This window comes from Sinohyriopsis cumingii, chromosome 4 (assembly GCF_028554795.1).
Source record: "Sinohyriopsis cumingii isolate HCF-2022 chromosome 4, ASM2855479v2, whole genome shotgun sequence".
In the NCBI taxonomy this organism is placed as follows: Eukaryota; Metazoa; Mollusca; class Bivalvia; order Unionida; family Unionidae; genus Sinohyriopsis; species Sinohyriopsis cumingii.
This window is the reverse complement of record NC_142964.1, coordinates 35314353-35340715: the sequence shown is the minus strand read 5'-3', so window position 1 is coordinate 35340715 and position 26363 is coordinate 35314353. Positions and strand designations below refer to the sequence as shown.

General features: G+C 33.5%; 1 protein-coding gene across 1 annotated transcript in view; it reads left to right on the top strand.

Moving 5' to 3' along the window:
• Positions 1-26363, top strand: part of LOC149800923 (death-associated protein kinase 1-like) — a 275082-nt gene that overhangs the window by 77863 nt on the left and 170856 nt on the right. The window contains exons 2-4 of the mRNA XM_089954984.1: positions 9481-9699; positions 13575-13713; positions 21756-21879. Coding sequence (XP_089811110.1) covers positions 9481-9699; positions 13575-13713; positions 21756-21879 — 482 coding nt within the window. The remainder of the gene's footprint in view (positions 1-9480; positions 9700-13574; positions 13714-21755; positions 21880-26363) is intronic.

Below are 26363 nucleotides of genomic sequence, written 5' to 3'. Positions count from 1 at the left end.
GTTGTTTCCCAAATCAGTAATTTTTTAGTAGGTGTATTTTCTTTTGGTTTTTTTCTTTTTCCCACATCATGATTTTAGACAATATAGAATATTTGGTATTGCTAATTTTACAAAGAAAATTCCCCAAATTAAGTGAAGAATAGTTAATCATCACACATCATCTGGGTCATTGTGAAGGACAGCAAACCAGTCTGAGTATTCCTTTTTTTTATGCTTAGGTTTGTTAGGAAAGCTGTGAAGCTTATTCTTTCAAATGTGTACATGTATATTCATGAATATGTGCACCACTGCATGTGCAAGCATGGATGTTAAAAATCAATACTAGACCTAATCAGTCAATTATTTTCACTGGTACATGTTCAGAATAAGGTAAATCATATGTGCAAAGCAGATGTTTATTTTCTGCTTTGGATGTGGGAAAATGCACAAGAGAAACCACACATAGTTACTACTGTATGTAAGATTACTCATACTTAATTGCTCCATGCCTGAGGGAGAAAAAAAACTTGGGGGTAATAATCCTCCTGATACAGGAAACACCGCTACTTGTGTTAGCTCAGGCCCAGTATGCTTGAGCTTCAGCACAAACTTCCACTCACATGAAACTTCAGAAATTATATTTTGTCATTAACATTTCTAAGTAAAAAGTTGTGTCAGTCATGAAATTTCAGGATTTATGAGAATTACTAATATTTGTTTCAAACCTTTTTTATGGGCAGTCTGCTCCTTTTGAGGAAGAAACATACTTTTTTTATTTTTAAGATTGAAGTGCATTTTAAAATACATGTTCAAAATAATGATCAGTGCCCAGACTGTACATTGCTCCTTCCCTATAACACTGTTTATTGGAGCCTTTCAAAAGTGAATACCCGGTGACCTTTAATGAACCTATGTAGCAAGCAGAACTGCCAAAAATAGGGTAGGGTGTATTTACCATATACAATTGCATAGACATTGAGCATAACTGCAAACAGCATAGGTCCTGATCTGTCATTGCATAATGCACTGGCAGATTAAGGTCAGCGTGTTTTTTTACACTTCTAACACAGAGCTGAGACTTTGATCTGACAGTGCATTATGCCATGATGGATTTTGTGTTTTTGTGGTTTGATGCTGTTAGCAGTTGGACTTAATTTAAAATGAGAGTGTGTGTGTGTGTGTGCATATATATATATATATATATATATATATATATATATGGGACATCACATTTGTGAACTATAAACAAATGAAATAGCATAAGAAAATAAATTAAGGCAGTTTATAATGTGTAGAGCAATTCCTATATCCATGTTGTATCAAGGGCAGCATAATATGTTCTGTTTTTGTTTTTTAGTGAGAGACCATTATAGAAATACAATATGTATCAGTAGCATGGGTGTTGGGGATGGGTTGTAGTGTCTTCATGGTTCAGTAAATGCACAGCTTCACGAGATATTGTTCTGAATTGTTCTTTATTATATACTCGTCGTTATCTTCATTATCAGTACAATATGTATGTCATACATACTGTATTATGACATACCGTACTTTCATTGACTCCAGCTGCAAACTGCACAGATCCAGATCTGCATGTGCATAATAATGCTATGGCAGATCATGGTCTTTGTTGTTTGCAGTCTGACTGGACTTAGGGTAATTCAGCATTGTAGGAAATTTGCATTATTTCTGCATACTACACATGTACATTATGTCATACTGCACAACATGTGTTAAGTACACTACTAAGTTCACAGTCCTTTGCATGTGTGAATACTCATTTGTAGTTTTCTTTGTGGCATATTTGCTTATAGTAGTGTTTCCCCCTTCATTACAAAAAAAATGAAACTAGTGTGTTTTGAGTAGTGCTTCCATGGATCAAACTTTGCAGAAGCCCATTGGCACCAGGCTAATAACTTTCATGAAAGACTTGTATTTTTCTTGATTTCAGTAGCCCTCTGGCTAGTAAATTGAGATATTGTTTTGTAGGATGGGCTAGTGAAGATTCAGCAGGACTAGTAATATCAGAATGTACTAGTCATTTGCGGGGTGGGGGGTGGGGCAGGGGTGCTGAGTTGTCTAAGGTGCTAGCCTTTACAGATCAGTGACATCTCACTTCTGTGTGGGTTTGAGTCAGGCTCAGTCAATATTGTCATGTAGAAAAAAACTTGCAAGCAGCATCCCAAGAGTCTGCAGTTCTTCCTAGATTTTCCCAGGTTATTCCTCCACCAAATATGCTGGCTGAAATATATAGCCTATAATGTGCTTAAAAATGGCATCAAACTTAACAACAACAATTAGTTATTTTGGCAACATATAAGGTTATGTTAAATTCTTGGCATGGTATCCTGTTAGTTATGTAATAAATAATGAACTGAAAAGATCTTGTTTTAATCAATAAATACCAGTTTTTAATACTGCAAGTTAAGGTAATGTGTAGCCTGAAAGAGGCAACATCAGAATGCTAAAAGAGCTATTGTTATTGATATGTGCAGGCCTCAAAAGGTGGTATATCTTGAGAAGATAAATAGTTGTTTTTCTCCATGTGTTGTATAGGAAGATGAAACTAGTTTATAATAGAATTTGTTCCAGATATATAAAAAAGTATTTGATAAATACTTCTACATTTGGATGGGTAAATATTAACGTGTATTTTCCATGGCAATTCACACAAACAAATTACACATATTTTACCAAATGTAATAATCTACAAGTAGTGGTCTTAAATGTTAATTGCCACCAAGAAGTTTAAATGTTTGCATTTTGTTGTAAATTGGAGTATATATGTTTCACTAGTGTTAAAATCTAGTGTTGTGATAATGTTAGAACTCCAGTGTTGTGTAATGTTAAAACTCAGCAGTTCTTTGATAATGTTAAAACACAAGCAGTGTTGTGATAATGTTAAAACTCCAGTGTTGTGTAATGTTAAAACTCAGCAGTTCTTTGATAATGTTAAAACACAAGCAGTGTTGTGATAATGTTAAAACTCCAGTGTTGTGTAATGTTAAAACTCAGCAGTTCTTTGATAATGTTAAAACACAAGCAGTGTTGTGATAATGTTAAAACTCCAGTGTTGTGTGATGTTAAAACTCAGCAGTTCTTTGATAATGTTAAAACACAAGCAGTGTTGTGATAATGTTAAAACTCCAGTGTTGTGTGATGTTAAAACTCAGCAGTTCTTTGATAATGTTAAAACACAAGCAGTGTTGTGATAATGTTAAAACTCCAGTGTTGTGTAATGTTAAAACTCAGCAGTTCTTTGATAATGTTAAAACACAAGCAGTGTTGTGATAATGTTAAAACTCCAGTGTTGTGTAATGTTAAAACTCAGCAGTTCTTTGATAATGTTAAAACACAAGCAGTGTTGTGATAATGTTAAAACTCCAGTGTTGTGTGATGTTAAAACTCAGCAGTTCTTTGATAATGTTAAAACACAAGCAGTGTTGTGATAATGTTAGAACTCCAGTGTTGTGTAATGTTAAAACTCAGCAGTTCTTTGATAATGTTAAAACACAAGCAGTGTTGTGATAATGTTAAAACTCCAGTGTTGTGTGATGTTAAAACTCAGCAGTTCTTTGATAATGTTAAAACACAAGCAGTGTTGTGATAATGTTAAAACTCCAGTGTTGTGTGATGTTAAAACTCAGCAGTTCTTTGATAATGTTAAAACACAAGCAGTGTTGTGATAATGTTAAAACTCCAGTGTTGTGTAATGTTAAAACTCAGCAGTTCTTTGATAATGTTAAAACACAAGCAGTGTTGTGATAATGTTAAAACTCCAGTGTTGTGTAATGTTAAAACTCAGCAGTTCTTTGATAATGTTAAAACACAAGCAGTGTTGTGATAATGTTAAAACTCCAGTGTTGTGTAATGTTAAAACTCAGCAGTTCTTTGATAATGTTAAAACACAAGCAGTGTTGTGATAATGTTAGAACTCCAGTGTTGTGTAATGTTAAAACTCAGCAGTTCTTTGATAATGTTAAAACACAAGCAGTGTTGTGATAATGTTAAAACTCCAGTGTTGTGTAATGTTAAAACTCAGCAGTTCTTTGATAATGTTAAAACACAAGCAGTGTTGTGATAATGTTAAAACTCCAGTGTTGTGTAATGTTAAAACTCAGCAGTTCTTTGATAATGTTAAAACACAAGCAGTGTTGTGATAATGTTAAAACTCCAGTGTTGTGTAATGTTAAAACTCAGCAGTTCTTTGATAATATTAAAACACAAGCAGTGTTGTGATAATGTTAAAACTCCAGTGTTGTGTGATGTTAAAACTCAGCAGTTCTTTGATAATGTTAAAACACAAGCAGTGTTGTGATAATGTTAAAACTCCAGTGTTGTGTGATGTTAAAACTCAGCAGTTCTTTGATAATGTTAAAACACAGTGTTGTGATAATGTTAAAACTCCAGTGTTGTGTGATGTTAAAACTCAGCAGTTCTTTGATAATGTTAAAACACAAGCAGTGTTGTGATAATGTTAGAACTCCAGTGTTGTGTAATGTTAAAACTCAGCAGTTCTTTGATAATGTTAAAACACAAGCAGTGTTGTGATAATGTTAAAACTCCAGTGTTGTGTAATGTTAAAACTCAGCAGTTCTTTGATAATGTTAAAACACAAGCAGTGTTGTGATAATGTTAAAACTCCAGTGTTGTGTGATGTTAAAACTCAGCAGTTCTTTGATAATGTTAAAACACAAGCAGTGTTGTGATAATGTTAAAACTCCAGTGTTGTGTAATGTTAAAACTCAGCAGTTCTTTGATAATGTTAAAACACAAGCAGTGTTGTGATAATGTTAAAACTCCAGTGTTGTGTAATGTTAAAACTCAGCAGTTCTTTGATAATGTTAAAACACAAGCAGTGTTGTGATAATGTTAAAACTCCAGTGTTGTGTAATGTTAAAACTCAGCAGTTCTTTGATAATGTTAAAACACAAGCAGTGTTGTGATAATGTTAAAACTCCAGTGTTGTGTAATGTTAAAACTCAGCAGTTCTTTGATAATGTTAAAACACAAGCAGTGTTGTGATAATGTTAAAACTCCAGTGTTGTGTGATGTTAAAACTCAGCAGTTCTTTGATAATGTTAAAACACAAGCAGTGTTGTGATAATGTTAAAACTCCAGTGTTGTGTGATGTTAAAACTCAGCAGTTCTTTGATAATGTTAAAACACAAGCAGTGTTGTGATAATGTTAAAACTCCAGTGTTGTGTGATGTTAAAACTCAGCAGTTCTTTGATAATGTTAAAACACAAGCAGTGTTGTGATAATGTTAAAACTCCAGTGTTGTGTAATGTTAAAACTCAGCAGTTCTTTGATAATGTTAAAACACAAGCAGTGTTGTGATAATGTTAAAACTCCAGTGTTGTGTAATGTTAAAACTCAGCAGTTCTTTGATAATGTTAAAACACAAGCAGTGTTGTGATAATGTTAAAACTCCAGTGTTGTGTAATGTTAAAACTCAGCAGTTCTTTGATAATGTTAAAACACAAGCAGTGTTGTGATAATGTTAAAACTCCAGTGTTGTGTAATGTTAAAACTCAGCAGTTCTTTGATAATGTTAAAACACAAGCAGTGTTGTGATAATGTTAAAACTCCAGTGTTGTGTAATGTTAAAACTCAGCAGTTCTTTGATAATGTTAAAACACAAGCAGTGTTGTGATAATGTTAAAACTCCAGTGTTGTGTAATGTTAAAACTCAGCAGTTCTTTGATAATGTTAAAACACAAGCAGTGTTGTGATAATGTTAAAACTCCAGTGTTGTGTAATGTTAAAACTCAGCAGTTCTTTGATAATGTTAAAACACAAGCAGTGTTGTGATAATGTTAAAACTCCAGTGTTGTGTGATGTTAAAACTCAGCAGTTCTTTGATAATGTTAAAACACAAGCAGTGTTGTGATAATGTTAAAACTCCAGTGTTGTGTGATGTTAAAACTCAGCAGTTCTTTGATAATGTTAAAACACAAGCAGTGTTGTGATAATGTTAAAACTCCAGTGTTGTGTAATGTTAAAACTCAGCAGTTCTTTGATAATGTTAAAACACAAGCAGTGTTGTGATAATGTTAAAACTCCAGTGTTGTGTAATGTTAAAACTCAGCAGTTCTTTGATAATGTTAAAACACAAGCAGTGTTGTGATAATGTTAAAACTCCAGTGTTGTGTGATGTTAAAACTCAGCAGTTCTTTGATAATGTTAAAACACAAGCAGTGTTGTGATAATGTTAAAACTCCAGTGTTGTGTGATGTTAAAACTCAGCAGTTCTTTGATAATGTTAAAACACAAGCAGTGTTGTGATAATGTTAAAACTCCAGTGTTGTGTAATGTTAAAACTCAGCAGTTCTTTGATAATGTTAAAACACAAGCAGTGTTGTGATAATGTTAAAACTCCAGTGTTGTGTAATGTTAAAACTCAGCAGTTCTTTGATAATGTTAAAACACAAGCAGTGTTGTGATAATGTTAAAACTCCAGTGTTGTGTAATGTTAAAACTCAGCAGTTCTTTGATAATGTTAAAACACAAGCAGTGTTGTGATAATGTTAAAACTCCAGTGTTGTGTAATGTTAAAACTCAGCAGTTCTTTGATAATGTTAAAACACAAGCAGTGTTGTGATAATGTTAAAACTCCAGTGTTGTGTAATGTTAAAACTCAGCAGTTCTTTGATAATGTTAAAACACAAGCAGTGTTGTGATAATGTTAAAACTCCAGTGTTGTGTAATGTTAAAACTCAGCAGTTCTTTGATAATGTTAAAACACAAGCAGTGTTGTGATAATGTTAAAACTCCAGTGTTGTGTAATGTTAAAACTCAGCAGTTCTTTGATAATGTTAAAACACAAGCAGTGTTGTGATAATGTTAAAACTCCAGTGTTGTGTAATGTTAAAACTCAGCAGTTCTTTGATAATGTTAAAACACAAGCAGTGTTGTGATAATGTTAAAACTCCAGTGTTGTGTGATGTTAAAACTCAGCAGTTCTTTGATAATGTTAAAACACAAGCAGTGTTGTGATAATGTTAAAACTCCAGTGTTGTGTGATGTTAAAACTCAGCAGTTCTTTGATAATGTTAAAACACAAGCAGTGTTGTGATAATGTTAAAACTCCAGTGTTGTGTAATGTTAAAACTCAGCAGTTCTTTGATGATGTTAAAACACAAGCAGTGTTGTGATAATGTTAAAACTCCAGTGTTGTGTAATGTTAAAACTCGGCAGTGTTGTGATAATGTTAAAACTCCATTGTTAGTGTTTAAACTGCAGTGTTGTGATAATATTAAAATTCCAGTGTTATAGGATTTAAAGTATATTGCTGAGATAATAATAAATTCCAGTGTATAGTATTAAAATTCCATTGTGTTTAAACTCTAGTATTGTGATAATGTTAACACTCAGTGATGTGATAGCATTAAAACTCAAGTGTTTTGATATTGTTTGAACTCCAGTGTTGTGATATGTTAAAACTCCATTGTTGTGATAATGTTAAAAGTGTTAAATGCTTTAGTAATTTAGTTTTGCAAATGCTGAACATTTTCTAACAGTAGGGCTATGAGTATTTTACTTCAGTTTTGCTAAATTTGTAAAGAAATCAAATTTCCTGAAATTGAAATTTATTGCATTATCTTACAGTATCTCAAACAATGCTGCAATTTTTGACATAAGTAGATAAATACAGAGGATGAAAAAGAACTCAATACATATAAAAGAATTTCTACCTCAGTAGGATCTTTTGTTCTTAAGAGATGACTTGAAGAAATCTGCAATTTTCCTGAGATAAAAACCAAACTAATTTGAGGACAATCTTAGAGTATATTATGGCTGTATGTTAATTTTTAATGCCTGTACACCATACATGTAATTATGAAAAAACTCGTAATTCCAAACCCAACAATGGGAAAAACAGTATACATTTCAATTTGTGAGGACAGTTTTAGATGTTTAGTGAAATCAGAACCAGATGAATCAAACATACCCTGTTACCTGCATGGGCTGAATCTTTTTTTATTTCTTCCTCTGGCAACATCATTGTCATCATTTTGGCTTTTTATTTTGTAATTGATTCAATAAACAATGAACAGAGTGTCTAGACAGTGATGACTCTTCTAATGTTACATTACTATGCTACAAACAGAATGCTTCTTTTCCATTGTTATAACCAACATCAATAAAATCTGGAATCGTTTGTCAGTCAGTCTGGAATTTGAATGAAATACCTGGAATTTTAAATGCATGTCAGCTTTCTTAATTTGTTTTTGTAGCAATGATATGACACCATAAAAGAACTACTTTTACATTACATTTTTAGATATGTCTGTATCTATCCAGATAGGCACCACTTGAAGGTAAACATTTAATGATCCTATCATGCATTGCTAAATTCACAGGAAAGTTAATGGCTGTACATCAGGGTGGTGAGTATATTCATTTTGGATTCACTAGAAAGTTAATGACTGTACATCATGGTGGCGAGTATATTCATTTTGGATTCACTAGAAAGTTAATGGCTGTACATCAGGGTGGGAGTATATTAATTTTGGATTCACTAGAAAGTTAATGGCTTTACATCAGGGTGAGGAGTATATTAATTCTGGATTCACCAGAAAGTTCATTGCTTTACACCAGGGTGGGAAGTATATTAATTCAGGATCCACTAGAAAGTTAATGACTGTACATCAGGGTGGGGAGTATATTAATTCTGGATTCACTAGAAAGTTATATTAATTCTGGATTCACTAGAAAGTTAATTGCTTTACATCATGGTGGGGAGTATATTAATTCTCGATTCACAGGAAAGGTAATTGCTGTAAATTATTTTGGGGGTATTTTAATTTTGGAAGATATTTAAAGCTATTTTAATGCAAATGTACCTGAAATCCATATAAAAAAGGGCACCTGATTTGCCTAAAGTTAACATCTTGCAGCAGAACTAAATTAATGTCTCATTTGTTGAGGCAGGGCATGCAATGGTTTTTTTTTAAAGTGGCAGTTTCAGTTGGCTAAGAAGGTCTCAAATGCAGGATGGCACAGGATCAAATTTTTGTATCTATATATTTTTGGATGCCTCAAATTTTTGTGCTTGCTAATAAAGTTGTGCCAGCATGCACATTTTTAAAAAAAAAAACACAGGCTCTGCTGGCTTTGCTGCATTTTGAAATTTCATAACTTTTTTGCACCTTGAGTGTTAAAATAGCTAAGTGTACAGGATCTTCATCAGGAAGTTTAAACATAACTGCAAGTCACTAGGCATACAAGGGAGGCAACTTACAATAGTAATAACCTGTCCAAATACAGGAGAACACATTGTTCATTAATCACTGGATTTTATCTGCTACATGTATATTCCACAAACTCGAAAAGGGTAAAACGAATCATCGATACATGAAACTAACTTTGGTGTTCTTTGAGGTTGATCAATAATGTATTTTTCTTGACTCTCAGAACTCACAGTGTTGGTTTAGTGATATAATTTCACAACTATTGCTAAATCTTGAACAACAGTTTCCTTTCCTCTTTTCCAGTGGTCAATTTGCAATCGTAAAGAAATGCCAACACAAGAAAACTGGTGTGGAATATGCTGCCAAATTCATCCGGAAGCGGCGAACAGGGGGTCGTCGAGGGGCCACCATGGAGGACATTCACAAAGAGATTAACATCCTCAGAGAAATCAACCATGAGAATGTGATTAGCCTGTATGAAGTTTTTGAGACAAAGCGAGAAGTAATTTTGATCTTAGAGCTGTAAGTTTCAAACATCTCAGAGATGTTTCTCTGAATGACCATATTTTATTTATCCAACATTAAGTCCAAAGTATATTCTCCCATCCCTCTGAAGAAAGGCAGGAATTTTAGGAATATGTGAATAATTGAATGAAGATATGGGTTGGGCTTGAAAATTTTTGATTTTGTGCATTTAGTTGACTTTTTGGGGGCTGAATTAGTCACAGTAAACCAGTCCACACTTAAACAGAAATTTTGTCCAGTATTTACTTAAAATATCTTTGTCATTTTAATTATAAGCCCACTCAGCTCATTTTGTTTTGAAAGATTTGTCTAGGCTGTCCCCCTAGAATTATCAAATGACAAATAGTCTGGCATTTCCTACTATAAGCAGGTACATGTGAATTTAAAATTATTAGTAAAAACAAAATTTGAGTGCATTTGACAATAATTGTACAGTACAGTAGAACCTGTCTTGAAAGACAAGCCCTTCAGCCAAAAAAGTATGGTCTGTTAAGACAGGTTTTCTCTCATAGCCTGTCAGAACATTGTATAATCAGTAAATATGTGCATGGAAATCTTGGTTTATCAAAACAGGTGAGCTCTCATAGCAGCAGTCTCTCTAGGCAGGTTTTACTGTATTCTCATTATAATGCTGTTCATGGGTGGCATGGTGTTCAGCACCTTGTAGTAAGACCACTTTGTAATGAAGGACATTATACAGAACTCATTATAACATGGTTCATCAGAGGCATTGAGTATACTGCCTTCTATTGAGATGAGCTTTTAATGATGTATGTGTATGATATAGTTACTTTCTCATTGTAACACTGTCCATTGGAACTTAAGAGTACAACCATTCATTGAGACCATCTCAAAATGAAGTATTTGATACCTTTTCAGTTTTTAATGTTTATGTTCTGCAAGGTTTGTACCATGTGATCTCGGTACAATAGTTCTTTCATCATGTCATTTCAGTATTTTGCATATTCTCATGCAGAAGATGTGATAATAATAAGAATATTTACTATAGTATTTAAAGCAAGTTTTAAGGAATTAATTTAACGTTGTAATCATTATATTTGTATGTATCTGGGATTCACTGACTTTCAGGTTCAAAGATGGCATAGGGTAGTTTGTCAGAGATTTTCAAAGATTGTTGTGATGCTTGTTGCCATTTTTATGTGGATTAGGTGTTACTTGCTAAAAGTACATCTCATGAAAGTTTTTGACTGGTGTGTATTTGGAATAATAGTGCAACTCATTAAATTTCTTGACAGGTGTGTGTTTGGAAATAAAAGTACAATTCATGACATTTCTTGACAGATGTGTGTTTGGAAATTGTGGGGGCTCAATGGTGTTGGTGGGGTTGATTGGCAGATTGTACCTTTTTACAAGGTGTCCACTTTATTTGGTTATCGTTATCTAGAGGGTGATTGCCCTCTGTGTTTTTTCCCGGATTGAGTAAATATTAATATAAAGTGTGAAACTTACAGATGGAATAAATAGAGATCTGAGCAGATACATAGAACAGAATGACATGAGCCCCCGTACAAGAAATACAACATTTTAATCAATTACATAAACAACTGTGATAATACTTTACAGGAAGATACACTTATCTTTTGAAATAAATCATTCACTGAATTTCAAACACAAATATACTTATATAAATAGCCAATCTGTTTTAAAAGATAGAATTGATTCATCATAGAATTGGGTGAACAAAGTCATTTCCTTGTACAACTTCATAACCTGCTTATTTCTGGTTCACTCCAGCTTCACTGAGGCTGTTCTTCTTGGTCCTTTTGCTTTTTTCTTCTCCAAACTCTCTATTGTCTCTGCTTTTTTGGCACTCAAACTTTGTGGGGGTAGGTGGATATGTAAGTATGTAGATAGTTGGATAAGTAGGATTGTGGACATATCAGTGGAGCTATTTCCCCTTTCAAAAAAAGACAGAGAAGCAACCTAAATATTCTGTCTGATTTCCTACTGGGAATAGATCATTACTCCCCTCGCATAATGTCAGATATTGTCCTATCAGAATTCAAACAGATACCAAAGGTTATCTGGTCAAGCCAAACACAGCAGACCATTATAAACAAACCTCTTAGATAAGATTGATGTACTTCCTAATGGCCATTTCATCGCTGACTTGCATTAACATCACATGAGACATAACAGTTCTGTTCTCATCTCAATTACACAAATGAATGAATGAAATTCATAAAATGGTTTAACTACATTATTTTCAGCAAATATACACATTCAAGTTTTTAGCATATATGAAATCACACTTCATGACTTAAACATTAATTTCAGTCAATATGCACTCAAGTCTTTATCATACGTGAAATCATCTAAGATTAGAGAATTCACACGGATTCTTGTAACTCATATCAACTAAAGTAATGTATGAGATTCTTCCTATAACAATCAAGACGACAAATTCAAACAATTCATGAAACTTATATAAAGAAGATCATTGTACAAATTTAGATAGATGAACTCAAACACAGTTATACTTATATCAAGAAAATTGATCTACGGATTTAAACAAATTCATGCAAATATAAGCAAATGAATTCAAGTAAATCATTATATTGGTATCAACAAATTGCGTTAGATTTTCACAAATACCTTGCGCTTTCAAGCTTTGCTTGCTTCATGCCACCAGTATTGTGTCTGTTGACTTTCCAGACATCTGGCCCCTCAGATAAATGTTTTATGGAAGAATTTCTTCTGAATTCAATCTCGGTGTCTCCTATGTTTTTTTCTCTTGCAGGAAAATGTAGACTGACTAAATGTTTCGATGGGGCATATTAAAACCAAGAAATGTCATGTGGGAAACATGCCCCTTATTTAGCATAACCAATCAGGATTAAATATATCTACTGCCTTTTATAATTAGTTGCCAAAATTGTAGTTAGCCTGACTTCTGAATTTCCAAATAACTGAGTCTGGACAATTTCAACTCTGACATGTTCAGTACAAAGATCGAAGTTAACCTTTTTCCTTTCAGTCTGTGTGACAGTGAAATAAACAAAGGCTTAATTTAGAATCACTTCCTCTCATGACACAGACATTAAAAATCATTGCAGTATAGCAATTTAACATGCACCTGTCCTCATAATCCTAATTAATTGTTCTCTTGCCCAAATTAATGTGCTCTTTATAGATCGACAGAAATTTGCACCCTTACAGAAATAAAAGTACAACTCATGAAATTTCTTGACTGGTGTGTGTTTGGAAATAAAAGGCACTTATCTCCAGTGATTAACTACCAGAAGGATTTTGTTCAAGGAATTAGTAAATTGTAGCACCCACAGGCAACATTTATGACACAGACATTTAGAAGAGATACATATTGCATGGAAAACAATTAAATGGACAAAAATAAGTGCTCTCAAATCATTCTCTAAAGTCAGATTCACAAATATTTTGTTCAAAGTGTTGCAAGATACATTTTTTTCTGATACACCTTTCTCCCAGCCGTCATACTGATAAATACCACTCCGGTGGCCTAGTGGTTAGAGTGTCCGCCTCAGATGCGGAAGGTCGTGGGTTCAATCCCCAGCCGAGTCATACTCCCAGCATAATGCCACATTGCTAGACATCACTATAAACTGTCACAAATGCAAATTGTAGCAATTGAACCTTAGATTCAGATGATTCATAATTTTCAAATCTTTTCATTTCATTGACTTACAGTAAGACTAACTATATTGACATTTTGCAGAATATCAATGCACGATATTGGTCTTTTTATTCATTATATTATCTTGATAGAAACAATGACATCTGGGTCCTTTCAAACATTATTTCATAAAATTTGACTTACACCTCCAAAATTATTTGTCTTCTGTTTCAGTGAGATCTTTGTTTTTTTCTTTCAGAGTATCTGGGGGAGAATTGTTTGAGTACATCTCACAAAAAGACAAACTATCAGAAGAAGAGGCCTCCACCTTTGTAAAACAAATTCTTGATGGAGTTCGTCATCTACATTCCAAAAACATTGCCCACCTGGACCTTAAGGTACTTGATAGCATATTTGTTATCTGCACCAACCTTAAATTATGGAAAATTGTCTGCAGTGATAATCATTTTGGTCAGTTTCCAAATTTGTACCCCACAAAAAATCAAATTTTTATGTCATACATTAGTTGGGAAATTATACTCTCTTGCTATCTCTGCATGCCTCTGTAATTCTGTTTCCACCAAAATCCTTAGTGAAAATTCACCTGACTTCATACATATGTTTCCCATGTGATAACTATCAGAGTGTGGGTTATATGGTTTATGGGTTTTTGGGAGGCAGACAGATTAGATATACAAAAATTACAGTTACAGTGACAATTCCAGGTCAAGGATTGATGATGTATGTATGTCAGACCATCTGGCATCACAACTTGAGTTAAGGTTTGTGTTTAGGTAATTTCTCAGAACACTGACTCAAAGAGTCATATAAATAAGTATGCAATAGGCTTCATGAGGATTATATAGCCATCAGGGAAAAGTAGGTTAATGTGACCTGTATTTCATGGTCCATTGATTTGATTTAACCTTTACATTTAGTTGTTTCTCAAGGATAGGGTTTGCATTGAGGTCATTGTTTCAAACACTGTAACTCCAAGTTGCATTAGATGTTATTGAGATGCAGTATTTACTGTATTGCATCTTTAATGAAAATAAAGTCACTGACCAATATTTCAGCTTTAATTGGTTTTGATTTAGCATTTATTTTCTCATGCAGTGTTGCTTATGGAGTCACATAACAGTATGTAATTTCTTCAAAAGGATTGCTATTGCTGTTAGTTAAAACTGGGTCACTGTGAGCCAAATATTTTTTATTTCATTGATTTTAGTCAACATGTAAAAAAAATTACAGATTCGGATTTGAAATTAGGGCACAGAGTCAGACAAGTCGATATTCAGATGTGTCAGTCTGTGGTTCAAGGGAACCATCAAATAGATCAAGATTGGTATTCCATTATTAAAAATAAATTTACAGTTTTCATGGTTTACAGTTTGGTAATACAGCTATTTGTTTTCATGTTGAATATTTTTTGACCAAACTCTAAACTGCACTTGTAGCACAAGGACAAAATAATGTATGTTATAGATTTTTGGTGATGGCCATTGGGCAATCTGATTAAAATCAGATCTCTACTGTTATACATGAAGATCTGACATCCACCATTTAGGGGTCATGTCCTGGTAGCCTTTGTTATTACCATAATTGCTCATTTTATTAGCCAATCAGATGAGGTCTTATATCTTCTTGATTGGAGACTCAGCAGTGTGGATGAAGAGCATGAATGTGAACTGAATGATTTGATTCACTTTCAGATTTTTGAAAGCTACATTTCCATAACTTATTCAAAGGTCACCAGAACATGACCTCAAAGTGATTGTTGTCAGATTTTCAGTAGGACAGTGGAGATCTGATTTTAATTAGATTGGGTAATTGGGTCAACAGACCTGCCAACTCTTATGATTTTGCCGTAAGTCTTACGAAAATTAACCTTAAAATACGGACTTACTAGCAAAACTACGGAAAAATGATCATTGCTGAAAATCCGTTTAATTGTTTCATCCTTGTTTTATTTGGATCCAGGTTTCGTCTTAGAATCAGTAAAATTAGTCAGGGAACCTGACTAACTTTACAGCAGTACCCCAGATGCTTTAAACTGCACCTATTTGTTCATGTGAAGCATCTGCATGATCAAATTGTTGATTATAGAATTTTTAAAAATGGTGTCCAGAAAGTTATCCATGTTTAAGACGAAAGAAAAAATAAGCTTCTAAAATAGTATTAATAATCAACACAGAAGAATAAAAAGTATTCAGATTCTTGTAAATAAAAGCTGGAAAGGACACAATTACGTTTATTGGACATCACGTACTAATTTGAGTATGTCCCATGGCGGGAGATATAATTGCCATCACCATGTGAAATGGAATAGAATTTCCAAGAATTATGTCAAGTTGAGAGATAGCAACAAGCCATTGTGCTGCATAGGGTTTGGAACTAGATTCTGTGCAACTGCACTATTGGTAAATAAAGTCTACGCGTACTTTACAAACTTTTCAATTGAACATAATGATTATTGTCAATGCGTCAAAATTTTAATTACGTTTTCCAGGTTTACGATAGCAGTTATTGATATTTTGTTACACCTTACTGAAAACGGGTCAATCTTATGGAAAAAAATCAACTGCCTTACTGAGGCGGACTCATCAGGGTTTGCAGGTCAGGGTCAAGAGCAGTGTTGGAATTTGTGGGGAGAAAATATTTTATGTTTTGGAATTTTCCAATTATTTGATTTATTTGGGTGATCTGAATGTTTACCTCACACTTAAGTGGTGTGATATTGTGATACCCATCGTATGTCTGTCTGTCCATAACCACATGTCCCCCTAAATCACTTAGTGGAAGTTCAGTAAGCATGGCATATAGGTTGTCCATGTGCTGTCAGTCTGCTAGAGGGATAAATTTTGTGAGCCTGGGATGGGGTCAAAAGTCACATGCCCAAAAATTGCAACTACAGTGCAGTGTCATGCTCAGATACAATTCAGATAATATAGTTGGCCCATTGCCTGTCATTTCTGCTAAAATGCAGGAAAAGAAAGCTTGGTTTCATATTTTCTTGCTTCCACATCTTCACATTCACCTTTTGGCCACTGAATTATTTTGTATTTTGAGTACATTATTATCTCTTGTGTCCTTTGTCTGTTCGGTGACCAATGTAAAACAGTTTGAAGATAGTATTTTCATGCCTTTTTTAAATCTATATATACATCAGTTTCATGAGTATTTCTGTTTCTGTTTGTGTGAATCCTGTCAGAAATCGATGCAGTGAGTGAAATTCAATGCATTTGTAGCCCAGTCACAAGCAGATTACCGGAATAATTTTATTACTTCTTTTGAACTGATTTCTTCTATAAGTGAAGAGGTTTGTTTCAAATTGATTCTGTAAAAGTAGGAAGACTTGTACATAAATAATTGTGACCCATTTTCATAGTAAACTTAACTTTTGAGATTACTGCTTTTGCAGTAATATAGCCAGTGAGCAATACAAACACACACACACACCCACACACACACATACACACACAGATATTTATCTTATGCAATCCACAAAAGCCTTTATTACCTGTGAATATTGTTGTGACGAAATAATGACCACACTAGAAAAAATTCGCTTCACTAAATAGAATGTTAAGTTCAAACATTATTAATGTAAAGTTATGAATTTTTGGATCTCTACAACAATGCGAAAATCCAAAAATAAACCACAACAATAAAATTGTCGACAATTAATTTAAATCCCGAAAATAATCACTATGAATTTGCTGTAGTTCCATATGCTGTATCTCCATTCCAGCCAAAGAAACTTAACAATATTAAACACTTGGCATTACTGTACATATTCATATATATGTACGTTAACTACCATCATTAAACATAAAGGAATCATCCAGCATATATGTCCTCAAAAAACTAATTCAGAATAAATATATTTTACAGTAAGCAATGTTAAATGCCTTACAAGTTGACAATAAGGAAATAAGGTGGGATATAGAATGAGGGGAAAATAGTTGCCAATATATGGTACTGTGAGATTGCCTACTTAGGCACATTTAGTTGCAGCATAATAGGGCATCCTTTATTTGCCATTTAATTGATGATGATTACATAACACATGGCAGAACATATTTGTTGTTTTTTTCAATTATGTTGGAGGGCCAGTTGTTTTCACAAGATAGTTGCATTGATAAGGATTAATGGCTTTATATATATATATATATATATATATATATATATATATATATATATATATATATATATATATATATATATATATATATATATATATATATACACACACAAGACATGTCTCTCAAATGATAGTCAAATTAAATTTTTAAAATTGACTGTATGAGGGTAGAGTAAATTGAAGCTACTTCCCGGCCCTTTTTTCTTGTTTCTAGCAAAAATTAATAAGCAGTAGAAGACTTATGGAAATTTGAATTTGATATATGTACCTTCCTCACATAGAAACCATGCATAAACACAAATAGCATAACGCACATAACGTACAGCAGGAAAGTAGGGAGACCTTCTGGCCAAAGGTTACAAGTGGCAGGGAGAAGGAAACCAGCCTTATACTTTTGTATCGGTGGGGGGATACAGATCCCTGAATCTCAAACATGGTAATGTTGGGGAGCCAGCCTGGGATCCTTGATTAATACTGTCTCTTAGGAAAATTAACCCTGAATAAAAAATAATATTTAAATAAAAAAAATTATCAAAATTCTTTTGGACTTTTTACGAATATAGAACATCACAGATTTGAGGGGGAAATACTAACATAAAATCCTTTATAAGTTTGGAGTCATGGGGAGACTCGTCAATGGTAACCAGTTTAATTAGCTGGGAGATGGTGAGGGGCCCACATATAAAGAGCACTGGCGTTCTTGCATTGTTTTTTTAGGACTAAGTTTTAGCTATTGTGCATTTGTCCACAGCTGACCAGATTATGAAAATAGGGCACATGCTGGGGGAAAATAAGGCGCAGGGAGAAACTGTGCATCCTTTGAGAATTTCACGCATATTGGACCCAGAAGATTGGTCAATATTTAATGAAAATGAGGCCTAAAAAATACTGCAAAAACCTTCTTAAATTAGGTCCCAATCTCCCTACTTTTTTATTCAAACTCCTGGCTTGGCTTTTGAAAAGTTGACAGGTATGAAATTGAGCAGAAACTTTGCATCCAGCTTACAAAATAAATCAGTACAAAAGCAAAAGCGCTAAGCCTGGGAAGTTCTCAGTCTAGACAGCTTTTCAGCTTTTTTTATTGGTCATGGCAATCCATGGAAGTTGTTCTGGTTCCAGTTTGCAACCAGGGCATACAAATCATACAAACTGAACCACATAAATTCTTCTTCTTCTTCTTTCTTTTTCTTCTTTTTCTTCTTCTTTTTCTTCTTCTTCTTAATGTGAATCTGAATCTCACAATGACAAGAAGTGTATTAGATGATTTAGACAACCCAGTAAAACTGGTTTGCTAAATTTTATCTACATCCTTCTTTTGTATCATCTCCCAGATGTCAGAGTTTTGCTAGTTTTGAAATGCCATATATACTGACAATGTGGCGACTTATAGAAAAATAATCACATCTTGTCCATCTTTCTTTATTAAAATCTATAGAAGTTCATAATATCTTAAATTTTAAATCCATTTACATCAGAAATACTACACATTTTTTTCATATGTTTGTTTCTGTCCTCAGTTTATGAATTATCCTTGGTCCAGTCCTGGTTCAGTTTCTCAGAAATACCAAATTCATGTTTGTGGTCACTGTTAAGTCTTTTCGTCTCCAATGTTCCATCATGAACATTAAGTTTTCTTTTCCCCATAATTATGAAACTGTTGAAGTTTATCAGTACCAAGAGACAATATGAATGATACAAGACTGATAAAAGTTGCATAAGATTTACATGGAGGGTGAGCTTGGATTTCAGTAAGTTACCTTTGGGTTGTACAGTTGGTAATATCTCATTAAGGGTTATCACAACACAGCAGGTGTCATGTGCGTCTTCCTGATCACAATGTGTTGTTAATTGCACAAAGTAATCACCACCAGTTAACTGAATATATGTCAGGTCTGCTGCTTAATCACAGTTTTCAACTGTGAAAACAAAAATTAGTGCCAACTTTACAAACTAGGGCTTTAAATCGGAGTGGGGCGGGATACTGGAATATAACTCTGGAAATCTCAGTGAATAAAACAATCTGGCTTATGATTGAGGCATGTAATAAACAAATCAGAACTTTAATATTTTCATCAAATGTAAGCTGTGTTTACAGCAAACTTAAAATATAATATGACTGAGTTGTTCAAACTTGCACGAAAATGGAAGCAATATATCTACTGGTAAACAGCAATTAATGGAAGCTCATATGCAGTGAGTACGATTTAATTTAATATTTTTTATTTGTTAATATGTATTTAAATTTGGATACAAAATATAGTTATGCCCTCATAACAAACATTGTCTTTGAGAGCCACAGAGTATATCACCTTATTGTGAGATGGTCTTACTTAAATAAAGAAAAAGAAAAAATATATTTATAATAATAATAATAATAATAATAATAATGATGATGATGATGATGATGAAATACATTATACAGTACTCATCAAAACACTGCCCATGGCAGCCAAGGAGTATACATGTACCACCATATAGTGATAGCACCTTATAACGAAGTACATTATATAGTATTCCCTCATTATAACACTGTCCATGGGAGCCACATATTGCCTTATAGTGAGACTACCTTATGAAATACATTGCACAGTACTCCCTGAAATACATGACCACTCCGGTGGCCTAATGGTTTGAGCATCTGCCTCAGATGTGGCAGGTCGCAGGTTCAAGCCAGGTCATACCAAAAACTTATAAAAATGATACTAATAGCTGCCTCGCTTGGTGCTGGTTGCTCAGTGTTAAGAGGTTAGTGTTATGACTTATCATCCTGGTGTCAGGATAATGTGACTGGGTGGGACATGATGCTGCATGTCTGGTATGATGCCCCAGTGCTGGACATTACTGTAAACTACCACACTGCAAACATCGTAGTGAAATGACTGATTTTTTTTAAAGCTACATTAAAAATCCAAATCACCACCCCCCCCAGATACATTATACAGTACTCCCTTATTATAACACTGTCTGTTGGAGCCACATAGTTTACCACCTTAAGGTCTCCCCCACACTGTTAGGTCCCTAACTGATACAATGATGGGTCCCTAACTAATACAGCTCTCTATTATTATGCCCTTCATTATAATGACCTTATGAAATACATTATACAGTACTCCCTCATTATAACACGTTCTGTGGGAGCCAGGGTATACCACTTTATAGAGAAATGGTCTTATAATGAAATACATTATACAATACTCATCTCAACACTGTTCATGGGAGCCATACAGTATACTGCCATATGGTGAGACTGCTTCATATTGAAGTACATTATACCTTTAATTTTACTGCTATTTAATAAAATGAGACCTGTGATAGTATTTGCCTATGGTTTTATAATAAAGTCCTTATTGTGAGGGAGTTCTGTATTGTGTATTGAATAAATGAAACAGATAAAGAAATTGTGCACCATATATGCATTTCTAGATGGGAATAGTGGTGTGAAAATGTAAGAATATCTTAATGGGTAGTATTTTGTCTGTAATGCAACTTTAGTTTTCTAGAAAGTTTGGTATGTTGCACCCAAAAATCAACTCCTACTCAGCATTAATTGAATTTTCCATAAAAATAAACATGGACTTATAAAGAAGTATATATGGTAGTTATATCAACTATTTCCATCATTGTTTTATCATCAGACTTCCTTCAGAACTTTACCAGAGTACGTGGATGATCCAAGCGAATGCATTAGATAATTTTAAAAGATGTGAAGTGCATGGAGGTCGAGATCAAGAAATATGCAGCCAGCTTGAAAGTGCAAACATCATTGCAGTAGCTAATGCAGAATTGTCAATCTCTGCAATTTTCTTTGGAAATTCTTTTTTTTTACAGAATCCAAAAAGAATTCATACATGTATTTATAAAAGCCATTGCATTCTTGTTCACTTGTGATGAAGCTTTCAAACAACTTTCATGCCTTCTTATCCTTTACCAGTCAGCCGCTACATGAATTTACTCTGTCATCCATGGCGTACGAGGAAAACAAGTTACAGTATTACCACCATATCTGTATGCCAATAAGTCAGATTTAACCACCAGCTACTTAGATCCTGATCTGCCATCTCATAATATGCCAGCAGATCAGGGACTGTGTTGATTATTCTTCTAATTACTCCTAACAAAGTGCACAGACCCAGATCTGCCAGTCCATTATGTGATGGCAGATCTTGGTCTATGCAGTTTGTAATTTGTAGTTGGATTCAATTTATAATAAGTCATTAAAGATGGTAATTTAATTATATTAGTGAATTTTCTTTCTTTCTGTTATGTTGAGTTTTAATTCTGTTTTGTTGCCTTTAGCCTGAGAACATTCTTCTGAGAAAACCTGGTTGCGCACAAGTCAAGCTGATCGATTTCGGACTGTCCCAGAAGATTGGGCCAAAGGATGATTCTCGTTCCATGATGGGAACTGCCGAGTTTGTGGGTAAGGGATAAATCTTTAGGACGAATGTCTTGGACCAGTCTGGTAATAATCTTCACACCCAGATTGATTAAAAAGTGTTTTTTAGATGAGTGCTTATTTCATGTGAAATTCACACAGTGAGTGACTGGCTTTTATTTTGCACTGTTTGAACATTTGCGAATTAAAGTAATTTATTTATTTTGATATATTTTAAATGAGGTACACTGTGTTACTATACTATATCTGGAGTCATTATAATGAAGGGCATAATAATAGAGAGCTGTATTAGTTAGGGACCCATCATTGTATCAGTTAGGGACCTAACAGTGTGGGGGAGAGGCCATATATTTTCTTTTGAACCAGTATTGTTTTTTACCTCAAGATTAATTTAGTTTGGTCAGCTAATATAAAGAATATGACAGGTGTACCAGAACTTTGTTTTAAAAAAATAAATACCTATTTCCAGAGAATTAATGCTATCCTGTAATATTAAGTGATACATAAATAAGTGTGTATGTGAGCTGAACTCAGTAATGTTCCAGAAAACCAGTTCATTCTACACTAGTTTGTAGTATTGTTGCTGACTTTATTAATAGTTTAGCAGATGGCAGGCTGCCTAGTAAGTTTTTATGAATGGGATGCAGTACATATGTTATCAGTGAAGTAGGTATTTTTGCAAGCTCAAGCTGAACAAGTCTCATTGGAGAAAATGCTATTAGAGAGACAGTTTTTAGTCTGTGTTTATTAATTTTTATAGTGTATTCACAAAGTTGGAACATTTGTTTTTGCACCTTTCAGACAAAATAATGGGATGATTGGTGTGTATTAATGCATACATGTATATGCAGTGGAATAAAACTTGTACCATGTTAACAAGAGATTATGCTGCTCTGTTGATAACTGACACACGGATAACTCATGAACCCACTTATAACATCAATTCCAGCTTGGATACTATTTGTTAAACGTGAAGAAAATCATGATTAAAATCCATAAATGAAACCACGATATATCATACTTTTTATCAACAAAAACAGTGCTTAAGTGGATGGAAATTTGAATTAACATCATGAAATTCTCAACTTTTAATTAGATTTTACATATCTTGTTCAATTTTTTCCCCAAAAACATTCCTTGTATTCTAATAATAATGATATTCTGCAAGTTTTGATCAATGAAGATGTGACACTAATGCTTTTAGCTAGCAACATTTTAATATTTTAATAAATAAATAACAATTAAAGAAGTTTTGTCAAGTGAAATGTGTTTTAGTTTTATCTTGTACTTCAGTTTCAATGTAATTATCATCAGTGCAATATGCCCTATTGTGTTCAAATGTGTAAAATGTAAATCTACTGTCACTGCTATGTCTGCAAACATATCTGTGACAACCTAATTAAATGCTGACCTTGTTTTGATCTCCAAATTGGGGAAGTATTTTTATATTGTTACACTCGATTAAAAGCAGACCTGCTTTGCAGTTAATTATGTAGTTTTTATCAACTCAAATAAAGGGGGTGGAATAATAAAAAAAGTTAAAGGCATCCAAACCCTACCTGCGTTAGAGCTACCTGCAGTCATAGTCATGTGTCAATAAACTTGATCAGTTCAACAGTTATGAGCATTGTTATGTTAAGTAATATAATTAGGGTACCTTAAATTATCTTACTCATTCACAGATGTGATCAAAGATAGCAAGGCAACCAAACAAAATGAGTACTTGGTGAATATTAAGCCTTGTTGCACAGATATGGTTTATTATGGTGAAGCAAGTTTCAGAGTTTGTAGTGAACTTAAAATTCCTGAATTAGTACTCAGAGATTTCCTGAAGGATCACCTTTGCTTGCACTAAAACCAATTCATCAGTATTTTAATAATAGAACAGCAAAAGAAAGTGAATTTCAATGTTGATGATTGTATCATGAAATAAATGTTTTTAAAATAAAGGAACCTTTTTTGTTGCAAATCAGCAAAAACAAAAAGCAGTAAGGGCTGTTCCAGTGAAACATACATGGGACCCAGGGAAGGCACTTTTAGTGTGGAGTACTCACCCATAGATGTAATTTAGAATTATCTTATAATTTTAATATGAACTCTGTGAAACGAAAGTACCCTGGCATATATTTTTCAAAAACTGCCTTCCCAGTGTACATACCATGTATGTTTAAATGGAACAGCCCTAATGTAATACACAATGTTTTTATGTACACACGTTAATTTATCGAAATCTCTAGAAGTAAAATTATTAATGATCTTTCGTAGATTGGAAAATAGAAGTAAAATTTATACAAAAATGTGAACAACTTCATTAGAAAAAAGCAATTTATTGAAAATTATTTCCAACACAACTTTAAAACAAATTTTCAGCCATTAAACAGACCCATCTCCCTGCCCCAAGTTTTGCTCAATATCTAGCATCCAAGGCTTCTTAATTTTTATTGACGTCCCTCAGTAATTGTGCCTTCACCAATAGTACATTCTGTTTTTGTACCCCATTGTGCACAAGCAGTGTGATATGTTTAGTATGGTCCTAGATGTCATCATTGGTTATGAATTTTAATTCACCACCGTATATTGGCTGTAGTAACATTACAAATTAATGGGAGGAGTAATTAAAAAAGTTTTTGAGGATGCAGTTTTACGTTGATTTATTAAACTGGGTAGACAAGTGAATATGGCTGGATTGTAAAAGAATAATCACAGTGTTGCTATCAATGATTTACTCTTGGGGGGATTTTTTTTATGGCTGTTGTAGTTTAAAGAGGGAATGTAATAGACTTTTTTCTCCTGTAAGGAGTTTTAAAGCTTCAAGAACATTTCTCTTTTCTTTTGTATTGGTCTGAGATATATTGATTCAGAATAATTTTTTATGTAGCACTCCTTTCAGTTTAATTTTCTTTCATTTTTAATTTTTTTAAAAGGACAAAACTGTTGCCAAGAGTGGGCCAGTAATATAGTGTGGATTCACTTTTATTCATGGATACAAGTTTTTCCTAGATTTTGTTTTGCTGCAAACAATGAATTTAAAGACCCAAGGAAGACTGATCTATGGTATCTGTCAAGACAATTAAAGGAGCACTTAATGTGAACAAATATAAAATTCCAGAAAACTCTAGGGAATTGTAGACATTTTGACCTTTAGTTGAGTGTATGACTGCAGTGCATGCTATCTATACAGCCAGAAACTGTTTCTATTGTCATTAATATTTTTTAGTTCAGAAAACTCATAATGTTAAACAAATTCATTTGTTTTAATCAGCATTATTTCATTATGCATTGCATGCACAGTACTGCAGATGCATTCAGCGGGGTATCATATTTCATGAATTTTAATAGTTTATGTTCCTTGCTAAAAAATATTTGAGGGGTACCGTATTTCATGTAATTTTTAATACACAAAAAAATAATTATTAATTTCATTGTACAAAAAACTGACTGTGTACAAAAATTAAAGGGATTGTTCCCAAACAAGCTCTAGGAACACACTCTACTCAACAACCTAATGGTACAAATGTACAAGTAAACATATATTTTTTGTCTCATTCTGCTCTCAACTCAAGAATCTAATTACAGTAAAAATAAAAGTACTCAAAAATATTTTTGTTGTTATTAGTGAATGTGAGAGAGAGAGAGAGAGAGAGATGGAGAGAGAGAGAGAGAGAGAGAGAGAGAGAGAGAGAGGGGTTTGAACATGTATTAGTTATAGGTATTATTTATTGGTAAATTGTGCGCAATGATACGAGTCCACATTGTCCAGAAATTAAGTGCAACTTGTATTCTTACAGCAACAATAACCTCATTATCAAATTGAAATAAAATAAAGAACTTGAAAACATGTTTTAGTTAATGTGCATGAGCGTGTGTGTCTGTGAGCAATAGAGAGATTAAACAAAATTGTACAAGACCGTATTTATTCAGGGCAGTTTTTATTCATAGCTTTTGCAAAGAGAAAAAGACCATTTTCAGTTACGTTACCATTGTGATAATCCTCATGTACTATGACCCTACTATATTCCATTATCAATTAACACCGCTAAATCAACAACTCATTATTGCTTTAATTACGATATACATTGTCACAACAACCACATGGCTGTGCAGTGTTATTTACATGGTAATTAAACACACTTAGCGCTTTGGTTATTCCAGCTGAAACCAGAGAGAGGGCAAGAATTGACAGAAGAGGTGAAATCAGTGATGCTGCCAGTAGGAAAATGGGCTCTCTTTAGGGAAATGAAAATCTGTGAATGTGCTATCGAAGCTATTGTCCATATAGCAGATGTTGTAAGGACAAGCGATCATATGCATTACTTGTTATTCGAACTCGCCAATAAAGATAACATAAGAGGGGTATATCTTAGAATAGATTTGCAATAAAATGTTAATTATATCCAATTTAAAACAGTACAAGTACTTAAAAGATAGCATATGTATATATACAAATCGATTTAACAGAGTCTGTGACTTTAAAATTTACAATAGAAAATGACAAGGTTTTTATATTT